At 42.4% G+C, this 16,533-nt stretch overlaps 1 protein-coding gene across 4 annotated transcripts in view; it reads right to left on the reverse strand.

Annotated features, from left to right (window-relative positions):
* The window catches only part of slc4a11 (solute carrier family 4 member 11), a 102,095-nt gene that overhangs the window by 31,908 nt on the left and 53,654 nt on the right, over window positions 1-16,533 (reverse strand). For 2 of the 4 annotated variants that reach the window (XM_086182526.1, XM_086182525.1), the window contains 4 exons: window positions 14,998-15,030; window positions 9,525-9,606; window positions 7,452-7,575; window positions 941-1,150 (listed from right to left, as the gene is read on the reverse strand). In XM_086182526.1, the coding sequence (XP_086038652.1) occupies window positions 941-1,150; window positions 7,452-7,575; window positions 9,525-9,606; window positions 14,998-15,030 (449 nt within the window). The remainder of the gene's footprint in view (window positions 1-940; window positions 1,151-7,451; window positions 7,576-9,524; window positions 9,607-14,997; window positions 15,031-16,533) is intronic. The other 2 variants (XM_086182528.1, XM_086182527.1) reach the window with 1 other exon arrangement.

The following is a 16,533-nucleotide window of genomic DNA, read 5'->3' on the forward strand; positions in this document are numbered from 1 at the left end:
ATAGATAGATGGATAGACAGCTAGATAGACAGCTAGACAGATAGATAGACAGATAGATAGACAGATAGATAGATGGATGGATAAACAGAAAGATAGATAGATAGATGGATAGATAGATGGATGGATAGATAGATAGACAGCTAGATAGATAGACAGATACAGTAGATAGATGGATAGATGATAGATAGATGGATAGATGATAGATAGATGGATAGATGATAGATGATAGATAGATAAACAGAAAGATAGATAGATGGATAGATAAACAAAAAGACAGATAGATAGATAGATAGATAGATAGATAGACAGATAGATAGATAGATAGATAGACAGAGGGATAAAGAGAGAGAGAGAAAGAGAGAGAGATTACTTTATTCATCTCAGAAGAGAAATTCTGTTGTCGTAGCAGAATACAATAAAGAATACAATGGAATAAAATACTAATGTATTGTAATGTTTGTATGTATCGACTGAGAACCATTGCTTTTATTGCTCCATGATTGACAGCATTGGTACTGAATCTGGATAGAGGAGCCTTACCACAGCCCCACCCTCTTGTCCAATAAAGCCAGGAAGAAAAAAAGAAGAAGCAAAATTATAGGCTTCAAAGTTTGGAGTTCCCCAAGATGGCAAGTTGGCTATGTCCACTTCTTTCACACAGTCTGAGATGTGTAAATTTATGTGCATCGTCTAATTTCCCCACAGATCAACTGTAAAGCAAGTAGATGATGGAGGGGAAGAGCAATGTGAAGATAGCAAACATTCGGATAATAACTGTAACTCCTTGAGGAAAATAAGTGAGTGCTAACTTCTACCAGGAATGACTCATAAAGCCGTCAGATGAATAAAGGATATTCTAAAATATGTAGAAATGTGCCTAAAAGCCTGACACTGAAAGGTTGTACACACAGAGCTCCCACAGACACACGCTGCTGCCCACCTTGAGGGGTTTGTGACTGCGGGGGTCTGTCTCCTCTTTCCCCAGAGCGGTGGGCTGCTGGTTGGCTGCTGTCAGCTGGTGCCTCTGGAACACCAGCGCCTCCTTGAACTCCTCCTGTGTCTTTGTCTCCAGAAGCTTCTGTCTAAAGGAGATGTCGGAGAAGAGGGTGGCGAACGTCCTGCCCAGCTCCATTGCCGTTTTAGTACTTTTCTGTGGAGGAACAAATAAAAGAGGCGGAAATATTAAAATAGCGACAGAATCACCCGTTTAACCACACAACAGGGAGCAACACCAGCGCTTATTTGAAGAAGGGATTCCTGAGAAAGTCTCATTGCTCGGATCCTTCACACTTTTCCAGAGTTTATAAAAGAATACTGTGAGCAATGTTAGTCCTACTTCTTTTTTCTTGGTGTTCAATCACTCCAATTCGGGATGTAACCGTACTGTCAATTTCAAAATTGTTTTGATATTTCACACTACAAATAGGCAAAAAGTGTAGTTTTTTTCTCCTGAAGTGAATACGCCCTGCTTCTAGTACGAGAGCAAAGGCTGCGGCGGGGGTGGAGAACAGACAAACAAAACTGAAGTTGTGAGCGTGCCAGCATTTTTGTTTCCTTGTGTCAAGAGAGGAGAAAGTGTGACCGACAGGCAAAAAAACACAACCTGCAGGCACTGGCAGAACGCAGCCACATACATGACGGCAAATATGAGGAATGTAAGGAGCCGCTTGGCAAATCAGCACCCCGAAATGATTTGAGAGGATGCCAGGATCAAATCCAGCCGGCCAAAAAGACAGACCGACAGAAAGGAAGGATCTACATCCTTACTAGCCAAAGTACAAAATCCTTCTCGAGCCTATAACTTTATGTTTACACAGTCCAGCAAGTGCAGTGATTCTACTTCACAAAGGGACTTTGAGGTCTCTCATAGCTCTTCCTGTTTCCTTTTATCCTGTAACAGCGATTGGAGCATTTGTAACGATCACTGTTGAATCATTCTTTACTGCAATGTGACGGTGATGTTTGAGATTTTGACATCGTCAATCTCTACTTCCAATATTAACCATGCCAATCAAGTCTTGATACTAAGGTCTTTTTAAAGCTTAAGTGCAGAATTTTTGTCTCCACTTTCCAGCGGCGTCAGTTATTACAAACAACTGTGAGCACGTGTTCACGCCCTTCCCGCTCCATCGTTACTGCTGAGGCTGTAAAGTGGTGGAGAAGTTGTTTTGAGTGTCACCCGACCCTCGTGAAACGACTGGATCCCTGGCACCAACTCAGACACCAAAACCAAAAGACACCAAAAAGATACAAATGCCGATTCAGTTGCCTGGAAACACTTCAGAACTACAATAGCGAATATGAACAGCACCGCAGCCGGAACGCGTCGGAGCTGTGCCCAGGGGAGATTTAGGATGAGTTTAATCACTTGAAGTTTTTGAACCTGTGAACCTTTGCGACCCTTGACATGTTTACCCCAATAAAATGTGTTTCCTGTGACTTCTTGTCATCGGATCCTCCCTGATGTCCATGTAAATGAACAACCATTATATTGTTTTTACAGCGAGCGACATGCAGGCGTACGCTGCTGGAATCATGCGTAGATGAAACGTAGATCCACGCCATGCTGATTTTACTGCTGTGTCTTGAGTTGAATAATAAAATAATTAACCTAAAGCACTTTGATTTCGACAACAGGCAAAAACACCATCTTCTTTTGGATGATCTGTCTGATTTATTCAAACGCTGAGAGAGAGATAACTGTCGTTGATGGGTGAGCTTCAGTACACTGACTTTTAACGAGCGAGCAGCTCAGCAACAGCCGCCTATGTTTATGAAGTTGGATATTAAAAGCATATATGTGCTACTAAAAAAGAATAATTGTGTTTAAAAATCACAATTTCAGTATGAGTTCAAATAATTGGGACGATATTTGTCATAATCCAGCAGCCCTACTGGCGTGCATCCTGCTGCAAAGGAATGTCGGCACAGATTCTCAAAACTCAACATACTGTAAAATAGAAAGAGATTTCCATGGCAGCCATGAGCTGCAGGAGTATTGTGAGAACCCATTTAGCACGGGCTTGAATGAAAGGGATGTCCTTTTATATGAAAATCATTAAGCAGTAATTCACATTTCAAAAGCAAGGTAGGTCTTCTGTTTGGAACTGGGTGTTTTAGGGGACTTTAGTCAATAATCCTGACACGTGTACCGGTAATATTATCGTGATGCCAGGGAAGCCTTGTTAGCCAGGTGGCGATGATACCAACATAGGCTCAGCGCATACAGCAGCAGCTGAAGCAAACAGAATAAATAAAGCCCTTGAGCTTTTTCACAGTGGTAAATGAATTTCAACCAGAGCTGAAAGGGTGCATCTCAGCTATTCTGAAGGCTTTGGGTATGTGTCAAAATACGGAATGCCTAACCTATAGTCAGACAAGAGACTTGACTTGAAAGGAATATTCCATCAAAATTCTAACTTGCGAGTACAAAAACTGACCTTCTGTTCACTTTGAACAGTTTGTAGCTTGCTTCTTCACAGCTCGCAGCATCTAAAAATTCCGCCTGGATTCACAGCAGTTACACTGGATTCCTATAGAGACTCAGAGTTGAAGTTGAGAACAAACTCCGACTGGAAGGGTACTCTTTAGACTGCATAGTTCCACCAAAGTCCATGTAACTTTCCTGAGGACAATGAAATTGTTCAAGGACAAAAGCCAAACATGTTGAATAGTTAAATAGTTGGCTGTAAACAATGTTTGCCATATCTATGTTTGAGTATCAGATGATCTCAGGGGAGGCAGCAGCATCGCTGATTCCTGCTCATTATGAAATTTTGTTTGGTGTTCAAACTCATGGAGATCATTTGGGTGGAAATGTCTCATTAGGTGTTTTATTACAGCGGCTCAAAATGGCCACCATTCAGGTTCATCCAGCTGTTGGCGGTTGTGTCGCTCCCAGGAAGCCAATCAGTATCACTTGTTTTGGGCCTGTCCAAAGATAAATACTGTCTGGCAGAAGATTTTTACGGGACTTGTGACTACACTTGGAACAGACATTGCATTTAATTGGAGTGAACTTCTTTTTGGGTTTACACACTCAACTACTCGTGTCAAAACTAAGTGTTTATTTGTCATACTGACTTTTGCTGCAAGAAAAGCAATGACAAAAAAAAATGGCTTAAACCAGACCTCCCATGTATCGATGAATGTTTGGCATAATTTACTACATATTTGTGATGGAAAGAATCACTTTCTCAATGATCCAAATTTGAAGATACCTGGAAGAAATGGAAAATATGTATCGTGTTCCCTGAAATGCCCTTCTCTTGTTTAAGTCTCCTTTTATTTAAAAAAAGTTTTATTCAATTATTTTTTCTTTGTATTATCAAGATAGGAAACACCCCATGTTCAGGTGACATGTTTACAAAAAAAGTGACTGGAGCACTGAGTCAAAATGGGTAACGACGCATGTTGATATGTGACTCCAAATAAATGAATAAATTAAAAAAAGGAAATTTTGTGTCAGCAAGAACACAAGCTCCAATTAAAGTTAGAATGACAGAAATGTCAATCAAGTGTTCATCAGAGCAGCGGTCAACTCAGCTGACCGGGACCAACCGGGAAGCTGAGGTGATGATGCTGACCGGACTGAATCAGAGGCCTCTCCAACTCTTTATGTCCCAAAGACCGTAACTGTTAGCACCTCAAATTCCATGTCGCGAGAGACAGAAGACTCTGGTGCCATAAATGCGGCAAAAACAGTGAGTTTAAAAAGTCCCCCTTCCTCACTGAACATCATGCTCTCATACAAGCTCGGAGTATAGGGGCCAAATCTGAAGGGACCTCCGTCAGGCTTTCATGAGAGATCACATTTAAAATGCCAAAAACCTGTTTTGTCAGGTCTCAGTGAACAGACCTTTAACTGCCCAAATCCACCAAGATAATCCCGCTAGTCATGTAAAATTTGGTAGAAATGAAGAGAATATTTATTCCAAATAAAAACAAAACACCTCTCGGCGTTACTAGGATATGGCTTTAAAGCTACAGTGTTATAAATAAACCCAAACAAGGTCACAAATGATCATCACACTCATCTCCACCCAGGAAATCTCCATATGTCACAATACATGTATCTGTGTCGATGTTCCTCCGCTGCCAGGAGGATGCATACTGAGCATGCTCCATGGGCTTTGCATGCTAACCAGAGGCCAGTACTGGCCGAGCTGTCAACCGATGCTCTTCTAGACCTTTCATATGTTATCTGACCCAATGGATCAAATCGTGGATGTAAAATGAGTAATTTATGTTTTACAGTCACAAGAATGACAGAGAAGGCTGTGGCCGTGACCCATGCACGTCCACAGCTGATTGTAATCACTGTCACTGCCAGAAGATAGAGACCAAAGTGCAGCACGATAATCTTAACGGGAGGAAAAAACAGATGGAGCACCAACCTGAAAACATGAAACCTCACAACACAGGCACAGTAGTGCTTCAAGCTACATGCTAACATCACCAAGGTCATGTTTACATTTACATTCTATTTTAGTGTGTTAGCATGTAGCAAAAAGTATTTTTCGCGGTTTGGAATATATTGTAACTGCTGTGAAGAAAACAACGAAAAACATACCCGAAAGATAGAATGTCAGAGCATTTAAAATTTGAGGGTCAGTGATTTGATTAGTCAAGCAAAATGTGGGTGTAGGAGTAAATTATTGCCATAACACTGAGGGCAGTTTCTTGAACTTCCAGGTAGAGGAGTTTCATAAATGTGATGATTAAAAAAAAAAACCCTTTCGTGTATGAGTTTGTTTAACACAATGAATAAGAAGCATGGTTTATAGAAGGTCATCCAGATTCACCACGTTCACTTTGGTTAAAGGGGGGAGGGGCAAATTCTGCAAAGCTCTTTAAATGAGGGGGTGATGGAAACCCATACACATGTAGGGTTTTAAAGGAATTCCTATTACCATTATCATCAAGCCCCTTTAAAGATTTTTGTTCACAGAAGCAGTCACATCAAGGATAATTGAGACATAATCGAGCTTTATGTTTACTTGGTGCTTAGATTCATGTCTCTGAGAATGCCATTAGTGCTCGTGATTGCTGCCCATAAGGCTGGCGAGGAGAGCACTCGAAGCGCTGAGGAGAAGCGCAAACACAAAGGAGGTTTCATGGAAAAATAGAAACGCAAACAAAAGTCACACACAAACAGTAAACATGATGCAGTTAGCTGAGGCACCGTTGAATTCAAACCCCCTTCCCCAAAAGTACAAATGTGGGAAGTGTGAAGAAATCCCTTTTTTTACAGTAAAAACAGAGCTGAGATGGGGGCGGGGCTACATCTGCAGAGGGGCAACAATCAAGCCATTTGAGGACAGCAGAGTGATGTGTGTGTGTGTGTGTGTGTGTGTGTGTGTGTGTGTGTGTGTGTGTGTTGAAAGCTCAGGATGAAGCACTGGAGGACAGGAGGGTTGAGTGGTTTGATGGGAAGTAGAAAGAGTTCTTGTTTTGATGGAGGGGAAGGGTATTACAGGCTATGTGGCACTCTCCACCGGCTACAGCGAGCTCTTCAGAGCTGAAGAAAACAGCAATCCCGCAGAAAGATTGACCCGAAAGGTTCAGCCTACAGCACACTCGTGCCCACACGAGATACTCAGGGGCCATCGGATCAAGTTCAGTTAAGCAGACATTTGGCAGCGGTGCAGATGTATGGCTGACATTCCACACTCAAGGAAGTAGACGGTAAAAACACAAAAATCTTAAAGTGAAAATCAGTACGTTGCAATTGTCACTTTAAAGCCATATTTCACCCTAAAAGAGTGTTTTGTATTTCAAGTACTCCAAATACTTGTCTTGACCTCACAAAGATGTTTGTCCCTGGTGAATTCTTTGTGGCTCCAGAAAGCAGAAAGAGCCAGCCACATACATTTAGCTTGGCAGCAGGTTTCCCAAGCATGTCTGTTTTCTTAAACTCACAAGTGCATCATCCCTGATAATCCATGCCCTCTTCACGGTCAAAAACAAGTGATGCAGAGTGGAACAACCTTTTTTTTTTTTTTTTAATAAAAACTAGAGTGGAACAACATCTTGGTGAGCTCCAGACACCTATGAGGGAGTACTGGACAGGTTTGAACTGAATATATATTTTTGAAGACAGTAGCGGGGCGGCATTGGACAGCGGTAGAGGGGCCATAAAGCAACCGAAGGGTCGCTGGTTCGCTCCTGATGGCCCTGTGACGGACTGGCAACCTGTCCGGGGTGGACCCCGCCTCTCACACAGTGTCGGCTGGGCTAGGCCCCCCTTAATGGATAAGCTGTATAGAAAATGGATGAATGAATGGATTGAAGTACAATAGCTACAAGCAAAGCAGTAGGACACAACAACTATTTGAGTCACAGCAGATGGATGATCCCTTTCATCTCATGATGAGTTGAATGTTACCAACAGACAGCAAAGGAATCCAGTAAGACAGATAAATCACACTCCCTCTGGGGACAGCGGTTACCATTTTGAGTGGAGCCAGTATCAGGATGACATAGCGGACCTCGCAGCAGTTTTCCCCCCAGTTTTGTGGCCGCTCCAGGCGGGAGATGCACACATGGCGCCGCTGGAGATGCTTCACGTTGCAGCTGGAGAAAACAGAGAAAAGAGGTTTGAAAAATGTCAACAGCCCACCTCAGCAACATCGTCTTATCAGCTGGGTAAAAGTATGTTTGATTTATTTCATAAAACAAACAAACTGTTTTTGTATAAACTCGGAGTTTTCCTTGATAAATTGATACAAATCATTCACCAGAGCTTTTGAATAATTAACGTGTATGCACAGACACACAGAGATTCAGTGGAACTATGTTGATGGGGTCTGTCATTGACAACCATTCATTCCTACTCATTCTCAGGTCCCTTCCGCGATCCTGAACCCAGCGTTTCCCCCAGGATGGAGTCTGAGCAGTGGAAAGGAAGCGCATGCAATTTTTTTTCCTCTGTGCACTCTCCAAGTATGGCCTGCTGGGAGGCCTCTAATACACGTCTGCGGCACCAGAAGGGCTCTTGAGGCCTAAATACATGCATTTTATGAACATTCAAGGCATGAATTAATACATTTATTTTATCCTAATAATACATATCTCTATGAAGCAATCTGTCAGTTTTGTTGTGGTTTGACTCTCGCACAGTGGCTCTCTCACACTGTGAGGGGCAACCTCTAGAAGAAAACAACCCTCCTCTACCTACATCTTATATATATTTCATAGATACGCATTTCCTAGCATATTCCTCTAAGTAAGAAAAAATGTTGCATATGGAATGTGGCTCCATATGCATCTTTAATTTTGCATGCATTTTTAATTGTGTTTTTATGTACGGGACCATTCATCCCAATTTGGCTGTTGATATCGCGGAAGAAGAGTGTGACACCTGGCACATAGAAGTACTTTCCTGGGGTGCATCACGTTTCTGCTTCATATCCTTCTATACTCTCAAACGACTCTGTTGCAGTAACATTAGCGTGTACACTCACATTGCACAGCTTTGCAAAGCAACTCCTCACTAAACGTAATAATCAGTTAGTCTAGGATCCTGCTTGAGCGCTAATATCAAGATGCAGGAACTTTGCTGGCGTCTTGAGGATTGAAGCCTTTTTTCAGTGACAAATATCCTGGACAGTACACATGGTGCACTTCTACATTTAAATCCATTATTCACCTTTGTGCGAACTGACTTGAGTATGAATCATTTATGGCACAAAATAGTTTAACTTTAGTTCCTAAAGAGATGAAATGGAGCCTTGACCACCAAAACGCTGCAGTGGTGGTGTTTCTGTGGTATTTCTGCAGTGGTGGTGTTTCTGTGGTATTTCTGCAGTGGTGGTGTTTCTGTGGTATTTCTGCAGTGGTGGTGTTTCTGTGGTATTTCGGCAGTGGTGGTGTTTCTGTGGTATTTCGGCAGTGGTGGTGTTTCTGTGGTATTTCTGCAGTGGTGGTGTTTCTGTGGTATTTCGGCAGTGGTGGTGTTTCTGTGGTATTTCGGCAGTGGTGGTGTTTCTGTGGTATTTCTGCAGTGGTGGTGTTTCTGTGGTATTTCTGCAGTGGTGGTGTTTCTGTGGTATTTCGGCAGTGGTGGTGTTTCTGTGGTATTTCTGCAGTGGTGGTGTTTCTGTGGTATTTCGGCAGTGGTGGTGTTTCTGTGGTATTTCTGCAGTGGTAGTGTTTCTGTGGTATTTCTGCAGTGGTGGTGTTTCTGTGGTATTTCTGCAGTGGTGGTGTTTCTGTGGTATTTCTGTAGTGGTGGTGTTTCTGTGGTATTTCTGCAGTGGTGGTGTTTCTGTGGTATTTCTGCAGTGGTGCGAGCAGGGATGAACAGAAGATCTCATTCTAGCCCAAACCCTAAACCCAGGAATGAAGCCTAAAGTCTTTAAAACCAGCCTAACAAAGGAGCCCCCCCCCCCCAAGAAGTGAAGAACCCATAGTAAATGAGGCAAAACACACACACACACACACACACACACACACACACACACACACACACACACACACACACACACACACACACACACACACACACACACACTTTCACTTACAGGATGCAGAGCCATGACTGCTGGTACTGGACTCCAGTGGCAGTGGCCGTCACACCCTGGATCGTCTCTGACAGCAGGTGGACTGTGAGTAAAAGGTCAAAGGTCATACATATAATGGCAGAGATCAAGCTAACATCTATCTTAACCTTCACACGCTCGCAGGCACGCTCGCAGGCACACACACACACACAGTCTACACAGAGCTAAGTCTTTTCGCTGTGGGATGAGACATGTTGCCTCTTCAATGTGGCTGTAAATGATTTGGTTGCTTGTAGGAGATGTTCTGAACTCCAGGAGAAAAGCAGAGTTTTATGTCACTAACTATCTCATTTGTAACCTATAATATTTCAGCATTTAGAAGTGCAACCTGGCACTGATTTATGTATCCAGCCTAATGGTGTCTGCCAAATGCTCAAACTGTTCATTATACATCTAGAGCAGTATATGCTGTGCCAAGCCTCTCAATATGACGTCTGCATCAGAAGTGTCTAACGAGCTCGCCTTCTGCTTTAGATGGCGATGCCAGTCTTCAGTGTGTGCAAACAGCACACCACGACAGGCTAATAATCATGCCCATCCAACCCCCAAAACCACGATCGCTCACACATTTCATTATGCCGCCATGTTTACACAATACAAATCATTAAACACGGGCAACTAGGGGCACTGCCGAAGCCAGCTCGCTGCTTCCTAATAAGAGGAATCTCCCTTCCGACTTCTCGTGCTGAGACGGATGAATGATAGTGTTTAAGGGGGAAATTCTTCGGCTGCCCCGACTATCCCAAACCCCTCAAGAAGATTCAGTCTGCTTTGGATTGCAACATCCTCTTCATCTCATCAGCACTTAGCAAATTACAGGGTGGAAATGTTTTATTTCGTAAGCAGCAGGGGCAATAATTTCCGTATCACTCTCATTTTCCCTGCCAGTGGTTTCCCTCTCTCTTTCTTTCTTTGTCTTTTTCGCTATCCCTCTCTCTGCCATGCCGTCTCATCAATAAAGTATCTTCCATTCATGCCAGAAAATGATGGGCGTCACCATGACAACAGTTTCACAGAGCTCAAGGAGTGAGAGAGCCAGGAAGGGAGAATAAGGGAAACGGGGGCATACAAGAGAGACAGAGGAATAAGAGAGGGAGAGAGAGAATGTAGATAAAGAGTAAGAGGGAAAGAAAGGATGAAAGGAAGCCTGTAGAGAAAGAGAATGACAAAGATGGAGGGGGGAAAGCTTGCACATGAGGTGAGAGGCGGGAAGAAAAAGAGAGACAAGTAAGAGAGAAAAAAAAATAAAAGGAGAGACAGGAAGAGGAAACATGCACAGAGGGAGAATGAAAGGAAGAGGGGGGAAATGCAAGAAAGACAAACGGGCATGGAAATATGAGGCAAAAAAGAAGAAGGTGAGGAACAACAATGCAAATGTGAGTGAGACAAGATGAAAAGAGACGGGAGGGAGGGACTGGACGCAGAAGTGAAGGACTGGGATTCAATTAATAGCAGTAAGCTTGACAGGCATGTAATAATCAAAAACCACCCAATTTCTCACTGACGTCAGGAAAGAAGAAGGGAGAGAGAGAAACGGAAAGAGCGATGAAAACATAACAAAAGAAAGATTATAAGATAAATGGAGGAAGAAAAGAGGATGAAGAAGAGGCTGAGGTTAGTAAAGAGTAAATCGAGGACAAACCAAACGCGGGTGGACAGGCAGAGTCGGCTAACTGCTAACACTGCTAGCCATGACCTTCCAAATTACAACAGTGTTTATAGGAACAGATGTGTTCTACAAGTGAGAGAGACAGTTTCAGTGCTGAGAGCAGCTCAACAGCCGGCTCAGGATTAAAATATCAACACTAAAACTGATAAGATCTAAATTTGGGATATTCGTATTGACAGCACTCTCTGACTTCAAATGGATTTCACTCTGGTTTCTTGTCTTAAGAAGATGTGTCAAGATGATTTTTGTTCCCCTTGAAGATGATATTCTTCTATTAACCTACAACCAAGTCAACAGCTACAGACATCCATCACCCACACACTGACTCCAAGTTAGAGTTGCAAGGGTTTCAAAGGTACGGTAGTTGGATAGTAGTAATATCAAGGGTATTACACACGGAGGCCTTCACTGGTCATACACACTCTTTGAAAACAAACAACAGCTGTAATGAATCTGAGTCAACAAAAGTAAACTGTCTTCCATTTGAAGATCATTTGTTCAATATGGTAGATAAGTCACTGCAACCCTACACCCAACTGGTCAAATATTGACACCTGGTCAGCTCTGTGCAGCATGGCGCTGCTGACATATAGACACTCCTCACGCATCAGGCGAGGCTGGGGGGGGCAAGTAAATATATATTTACAGCACAGGATGCCAAGAAGTGGTGTCAGCTTGGTTGCTAACGACATGCAAGCGACAGCATCACTTTATATTTCACCCTGACAAAAGTATAAAAATAATAATAATCATTTTTCACAATTTGTGTGTCATTCGTTCAGTCATTTTCAAAATAAAACAGAAACCAAAAAAACGAAATAATGACTTGTTTTCTCAATATTTGTTCCCAAAATCAAAATTTTAAATAAACAAAAATGGCTCATTTTTCCGATTTCCGATTTTGTGCACAAAACAAAAATGGGCTTTTCATCCCATTCGGATATTTTCGTTTGTCCGCAAGTGAAAATCCCCCCTTCCGGTTCACGCAACTTGCGGGCAAACGAAAATATCCAAATGGGATGAAACGCCCATTTTTGTTTTGTGCACAAAATCGGAAATCATAAAAACAAGCCGTTTTTTTTTCTTCATTTTGATTTTGGGAACAAACATAGAGTAAACAAGTCATTATTTGTTTTTTTTTTTTTGTTTCTGTTTTATTTTGAAGAACGACTGAACGAATGATACCCGGACTGATCACAACACTGCTCACACTTCTACTGTTGTCATGAGAATGCATCAAAGGTTTGATCAACCAGCGGTCACATTGCTTGCAAGCATGGCCACTGACTTTAGTAGACACTGTGGAAAACTACTGACATTGACCTTCACTTTTGCTGGTTTTGTTCATATCATTTAGTGCTGAACCTTTCAGAAAAACATCCCTGATTGCAATTATTATGACAGATATTACAATTGTGATATGATTCATAGAATTTGAAGGACTCGTTATTCACGAAGGTATGGAAATGATAATTATGAGGTTTTGGCAGGGATCTGCACCAAGCAGCAGATGCCATCTTTATGCTGGGACATCTCTGCAGCGCCACATTCAGAACGGAACGCTATTCTCACACACATTTGGCCTTCAGCCAATCTTGCAGCTTCTGAGATTTGGATGCTGCATGAATCAATCAGTTGATCAATCGATCAATCAGAATTTATCCATATATCTATCTTCATACAAATATCAATACAATTTAAACATACTGCTCAGCTCTAATCTCAATGTACTGTTGTTAGTGATCAGTAGTCAAATTAAGCCTTTGATATACTGTAAATGTAAGTGTGCTAACATGAACGAACAGCATCCATCATATCATGTGTTGTGGATGGTGTTGACCAACAGTTCCACACTCGTAGACAACTGCAATTACTAGCTTGTTTTAGACAAGCTGTCAGTTTCATTATCTGTTTGCCTGGAGAGACTGATAGGAGGAGCTAGAGAGCGATCAGCTGACGGCTGAGCAAGACCTTCGACCGAAGAGCGAGCAGGGCATGATAACACTTTCCCTGCATCGGACGTCACACAAGAGAGAGGATGTGGACTGGATCAGTTCCTCCGCGTGTTCCTGACAAACCAAACCATCCAAGATGTTTGATGCAGTTGTTGTCTCGCTTTTACATGATTTCCAGTGCGTACTTCTGCTAGATATCAGTTGCTGTACACACAGATAAACGAATGTGGCCGCATGTGTTCTCAGGAGTCTGTTCACATCTGTAGTTGACGCTCTTCTGACCAGGTCTGAATGGGGTCTGAAGCAGCGTTCCACCACAGTGTGGATCTTCAGGAAACACTGAGGTGAGCAAACCTGATTTAGATGGTAGCGGAGAGCAAGTAAGCGGGAGTGAATGTGGTTGCATGCGATGATCAAGTGGGAGAGCAATTAAGACGGGCGTATTTGATACTTGTCAGCTACGTAAAGATTTCTGCTCAGTTTCGTCAGCTTCCCGTATGCAAACACTTCTGTTTCCACACAGATAAAAAAAAACAGATTCTCACACGAAGCATATCAAATGTGACAAACTTCAATGCAAGTGATGAAAAAATATAAGGACGGCAAGACTGGATGGCTGGATTGCCTCCTTTGATCTCTGGGGATGCTTGGTGAATTCTATGACTGCATTATCCAAACGGTTTGGTTTGAGGGAGAGAAAAAAAATAGCAATTTCTGCAAATCACATAAGGATAATGCAGTCTGTCACGAATATGAGCGAGATGAATCAATAAAGATGTGAAAACGGAGATGTTATATGTCTTTCGGTAGGCGAGCCAGTCTTACACCAACAAGAGGAAATCGACAGTGATGTGCAGGTACAACAAACAGAGATTTATGGTTTCTCCCTCAGAGTGGGAGAGGGCCACCAGTCCTTTTGGCAAGGAGACGCTTTACATTATGCCCAGAGGTGACCTCAATAAAACCCCAAGATCTTATACAGCCTAAAAGATTAACACACACACACACACACACACACACACACACACACACACACACACACACACACACACACACACACTAGGAAATGATTGGTTTCTTTCAAAGCATGGGTGGCGGAGGGAATTCTGAAGGAGGTGATTAAAAAACACAGGATGGTTCCAAACAGCGGCGGTGAGTGGAACACTTACTGTATATTAAGTATACATCATAGCCAATCGCCATGCAGCACACAGACGCTATGATGTCACATGGTGATGAGAGGGCCACTAGGACTGGGTCAAAGGGGAAACCATGCTATCTACAGTATGGGTCGAGTCGTATCTGCTCCATGCTCACACCAAACAAGTTCCAGTGATGTAACTAAATCAACGCCCTCCATGGGTGGAGTTTCAAAGGCAGGAATGTAATATTTCACAAGAGTTCCAAAATATAGAGGATCTGATCTGTTCAGGGAAATTAGTCTCCCGCCCAAATGTCCATTGAATTGTTATCTTATCCCTTCGATCTCAGCCAGATGGGTTGATTAATTAACACACTCACACAAAATCAGCTTTTTTTCCACACGGTTTTACGAAAAGAACTAATAGCATTGAATCTGCTGGACGAAGAGGGCGTTGATTTGAGGGTCAGCTGGAGAGTCATCGATATCTGTGACACAGGAGGGATTGCTGGTGTCTGTAATCATTTGATGACTCAATGGATCGACCCAGTCCTGAGTGTGGAGAGGAGCACAAACAGAATACTGATGGTGATTGGTACAGAGGCGAACCACTGATTGCTGCCTCATAGCGTTGGAGGCTGACATTTTCATCCAATTAGCACAGCTTACCGTCATCAAAGAAAACAAAACTTTGAGACTTGTCTGCATGTGAAGAGAAAAAAACCAAGAAAAAGAGATTGAGTCAGTTTAGTCACCTTCTCTGATCAACAGGTGAGCACCGTCCTGGATCCTACACCAAAGCATCCAAAATATGACAGTGGTTTCATAGGCAAATATACACTGAGCACCCTCACACAGAGACACACACTCTCTGGTTAACAGGCACATAAATATCTCTGCTGAACAGAAGCTTCATTTCCTGCCCTCCTTTACTTCATGCATATTAAATATCATTTTCCAGAGAAAATCCCTCAACGTCTCGTCTTTGTCGGGTGAACAGAGATCGTATCTTCATTACCGTCTAAAGGCGATTAGCAAAAATTGGATTCGATCACTGATAGAAGTTATGTGTTGCAAAGAAAACCCCAAAACGTCAATGAAGGGATCACGATGCAAATAATGACATGTATGGCCACCACTTTCATGTAATGAAGAGCTCCAGTTAATGGTTTCAATTTAGTATTCTGATCATTCCCACAGAAGCTTACAGAGCGATTTTCACGGTGAAAAATCATGCAGCTGCCCTGGAAAAAAATAAATTATTATAACAGAGAGGCAGGCTTGGATCATTCAGAAATACACCTTTGCTGCTGAACAAAGCCACTTATTTCCAGAAGAACTGCAATACTGTACCTTCTCTCAGTAAAAAACAAGCACGCATCTGCACGAGGGCTACGCCACACGACGTTGTCCAGGATGTATTGTTATTAATCCTCACCGGAATACGGACGTGTCGTACCATTTTTGTGCTGATGCAGGCTTAGTTTGATTTTTAAAATGCTACTTCTCCTGTCACAGGGAAAATACATCTACATTCCATTTGTTTACGCTGGTGGTAAGAGTTTGTCACTTTCACTTCAATTTAGATGTATGTATATGTAATTACATATAACTGATCCTTTTCATTTTTTTAATATTAGCTGAAATTGTATAAAATTTTAAGGAAGAATTATCTTGATGTAGAATGGTGATGGTGATGAAACGGTGTCCTCTGTCCCTCTGGACCCTCTCTCTGTCCCGAGGTAATAATAAGTGGCTGTGTGTGTGTGTGTGTGTGTGTGTGTGTGTGTGTGTGTGTGTGTGTGTGTGTGTTTTTGATATCTGGAAGCGTGACTGTAGATATGACTTTCCGGAATGTGTACCTTATTTTTTTGGTTAGATTCAATGTGTCTGTATAATTCCACATGGGATGGGTCATGCCAATGTCCAGACACAAAAATAAAATATTCATTCATTCATTCATATGCATCAGATTCTTATTTTTCAGCCAATAAATTGGTCTTATTTGGTATTTGATGGTGGATTCGTTGTAGATTGAATGTCGTAATGGGCCAGCAATAAAAACAGGATTGTAGTTGAGTCGCTGAGGGATCAAGTTTCATCACTGGTGCGACGGTCGTGTGTCTGGGATCCTGGCTGGCCGCCGCTCTTTTGAAATGCACCAGTGCAACAGCAATGCAAAGGATCGGTCCTCCGACTCCTCCC

The sequence above is a fragment of the Aulostomus chinensis genome, chromosome 17 (genome assembly GCF_037954235.1).
Source record: "Aulostomus chinensis isolate RoL2024-O1b breed Wild chromosome 17, RoL_Achi_v1.0, whole genome shotgun sequence".
Classification (NCBI taxonomy): domain Eukaryota; kingdom Metazoa; phylum Chordata; class Actinopteri; order Syngnathiformes; family Aulostomidae; genus Aulostomus; species Aulostomus chinensis.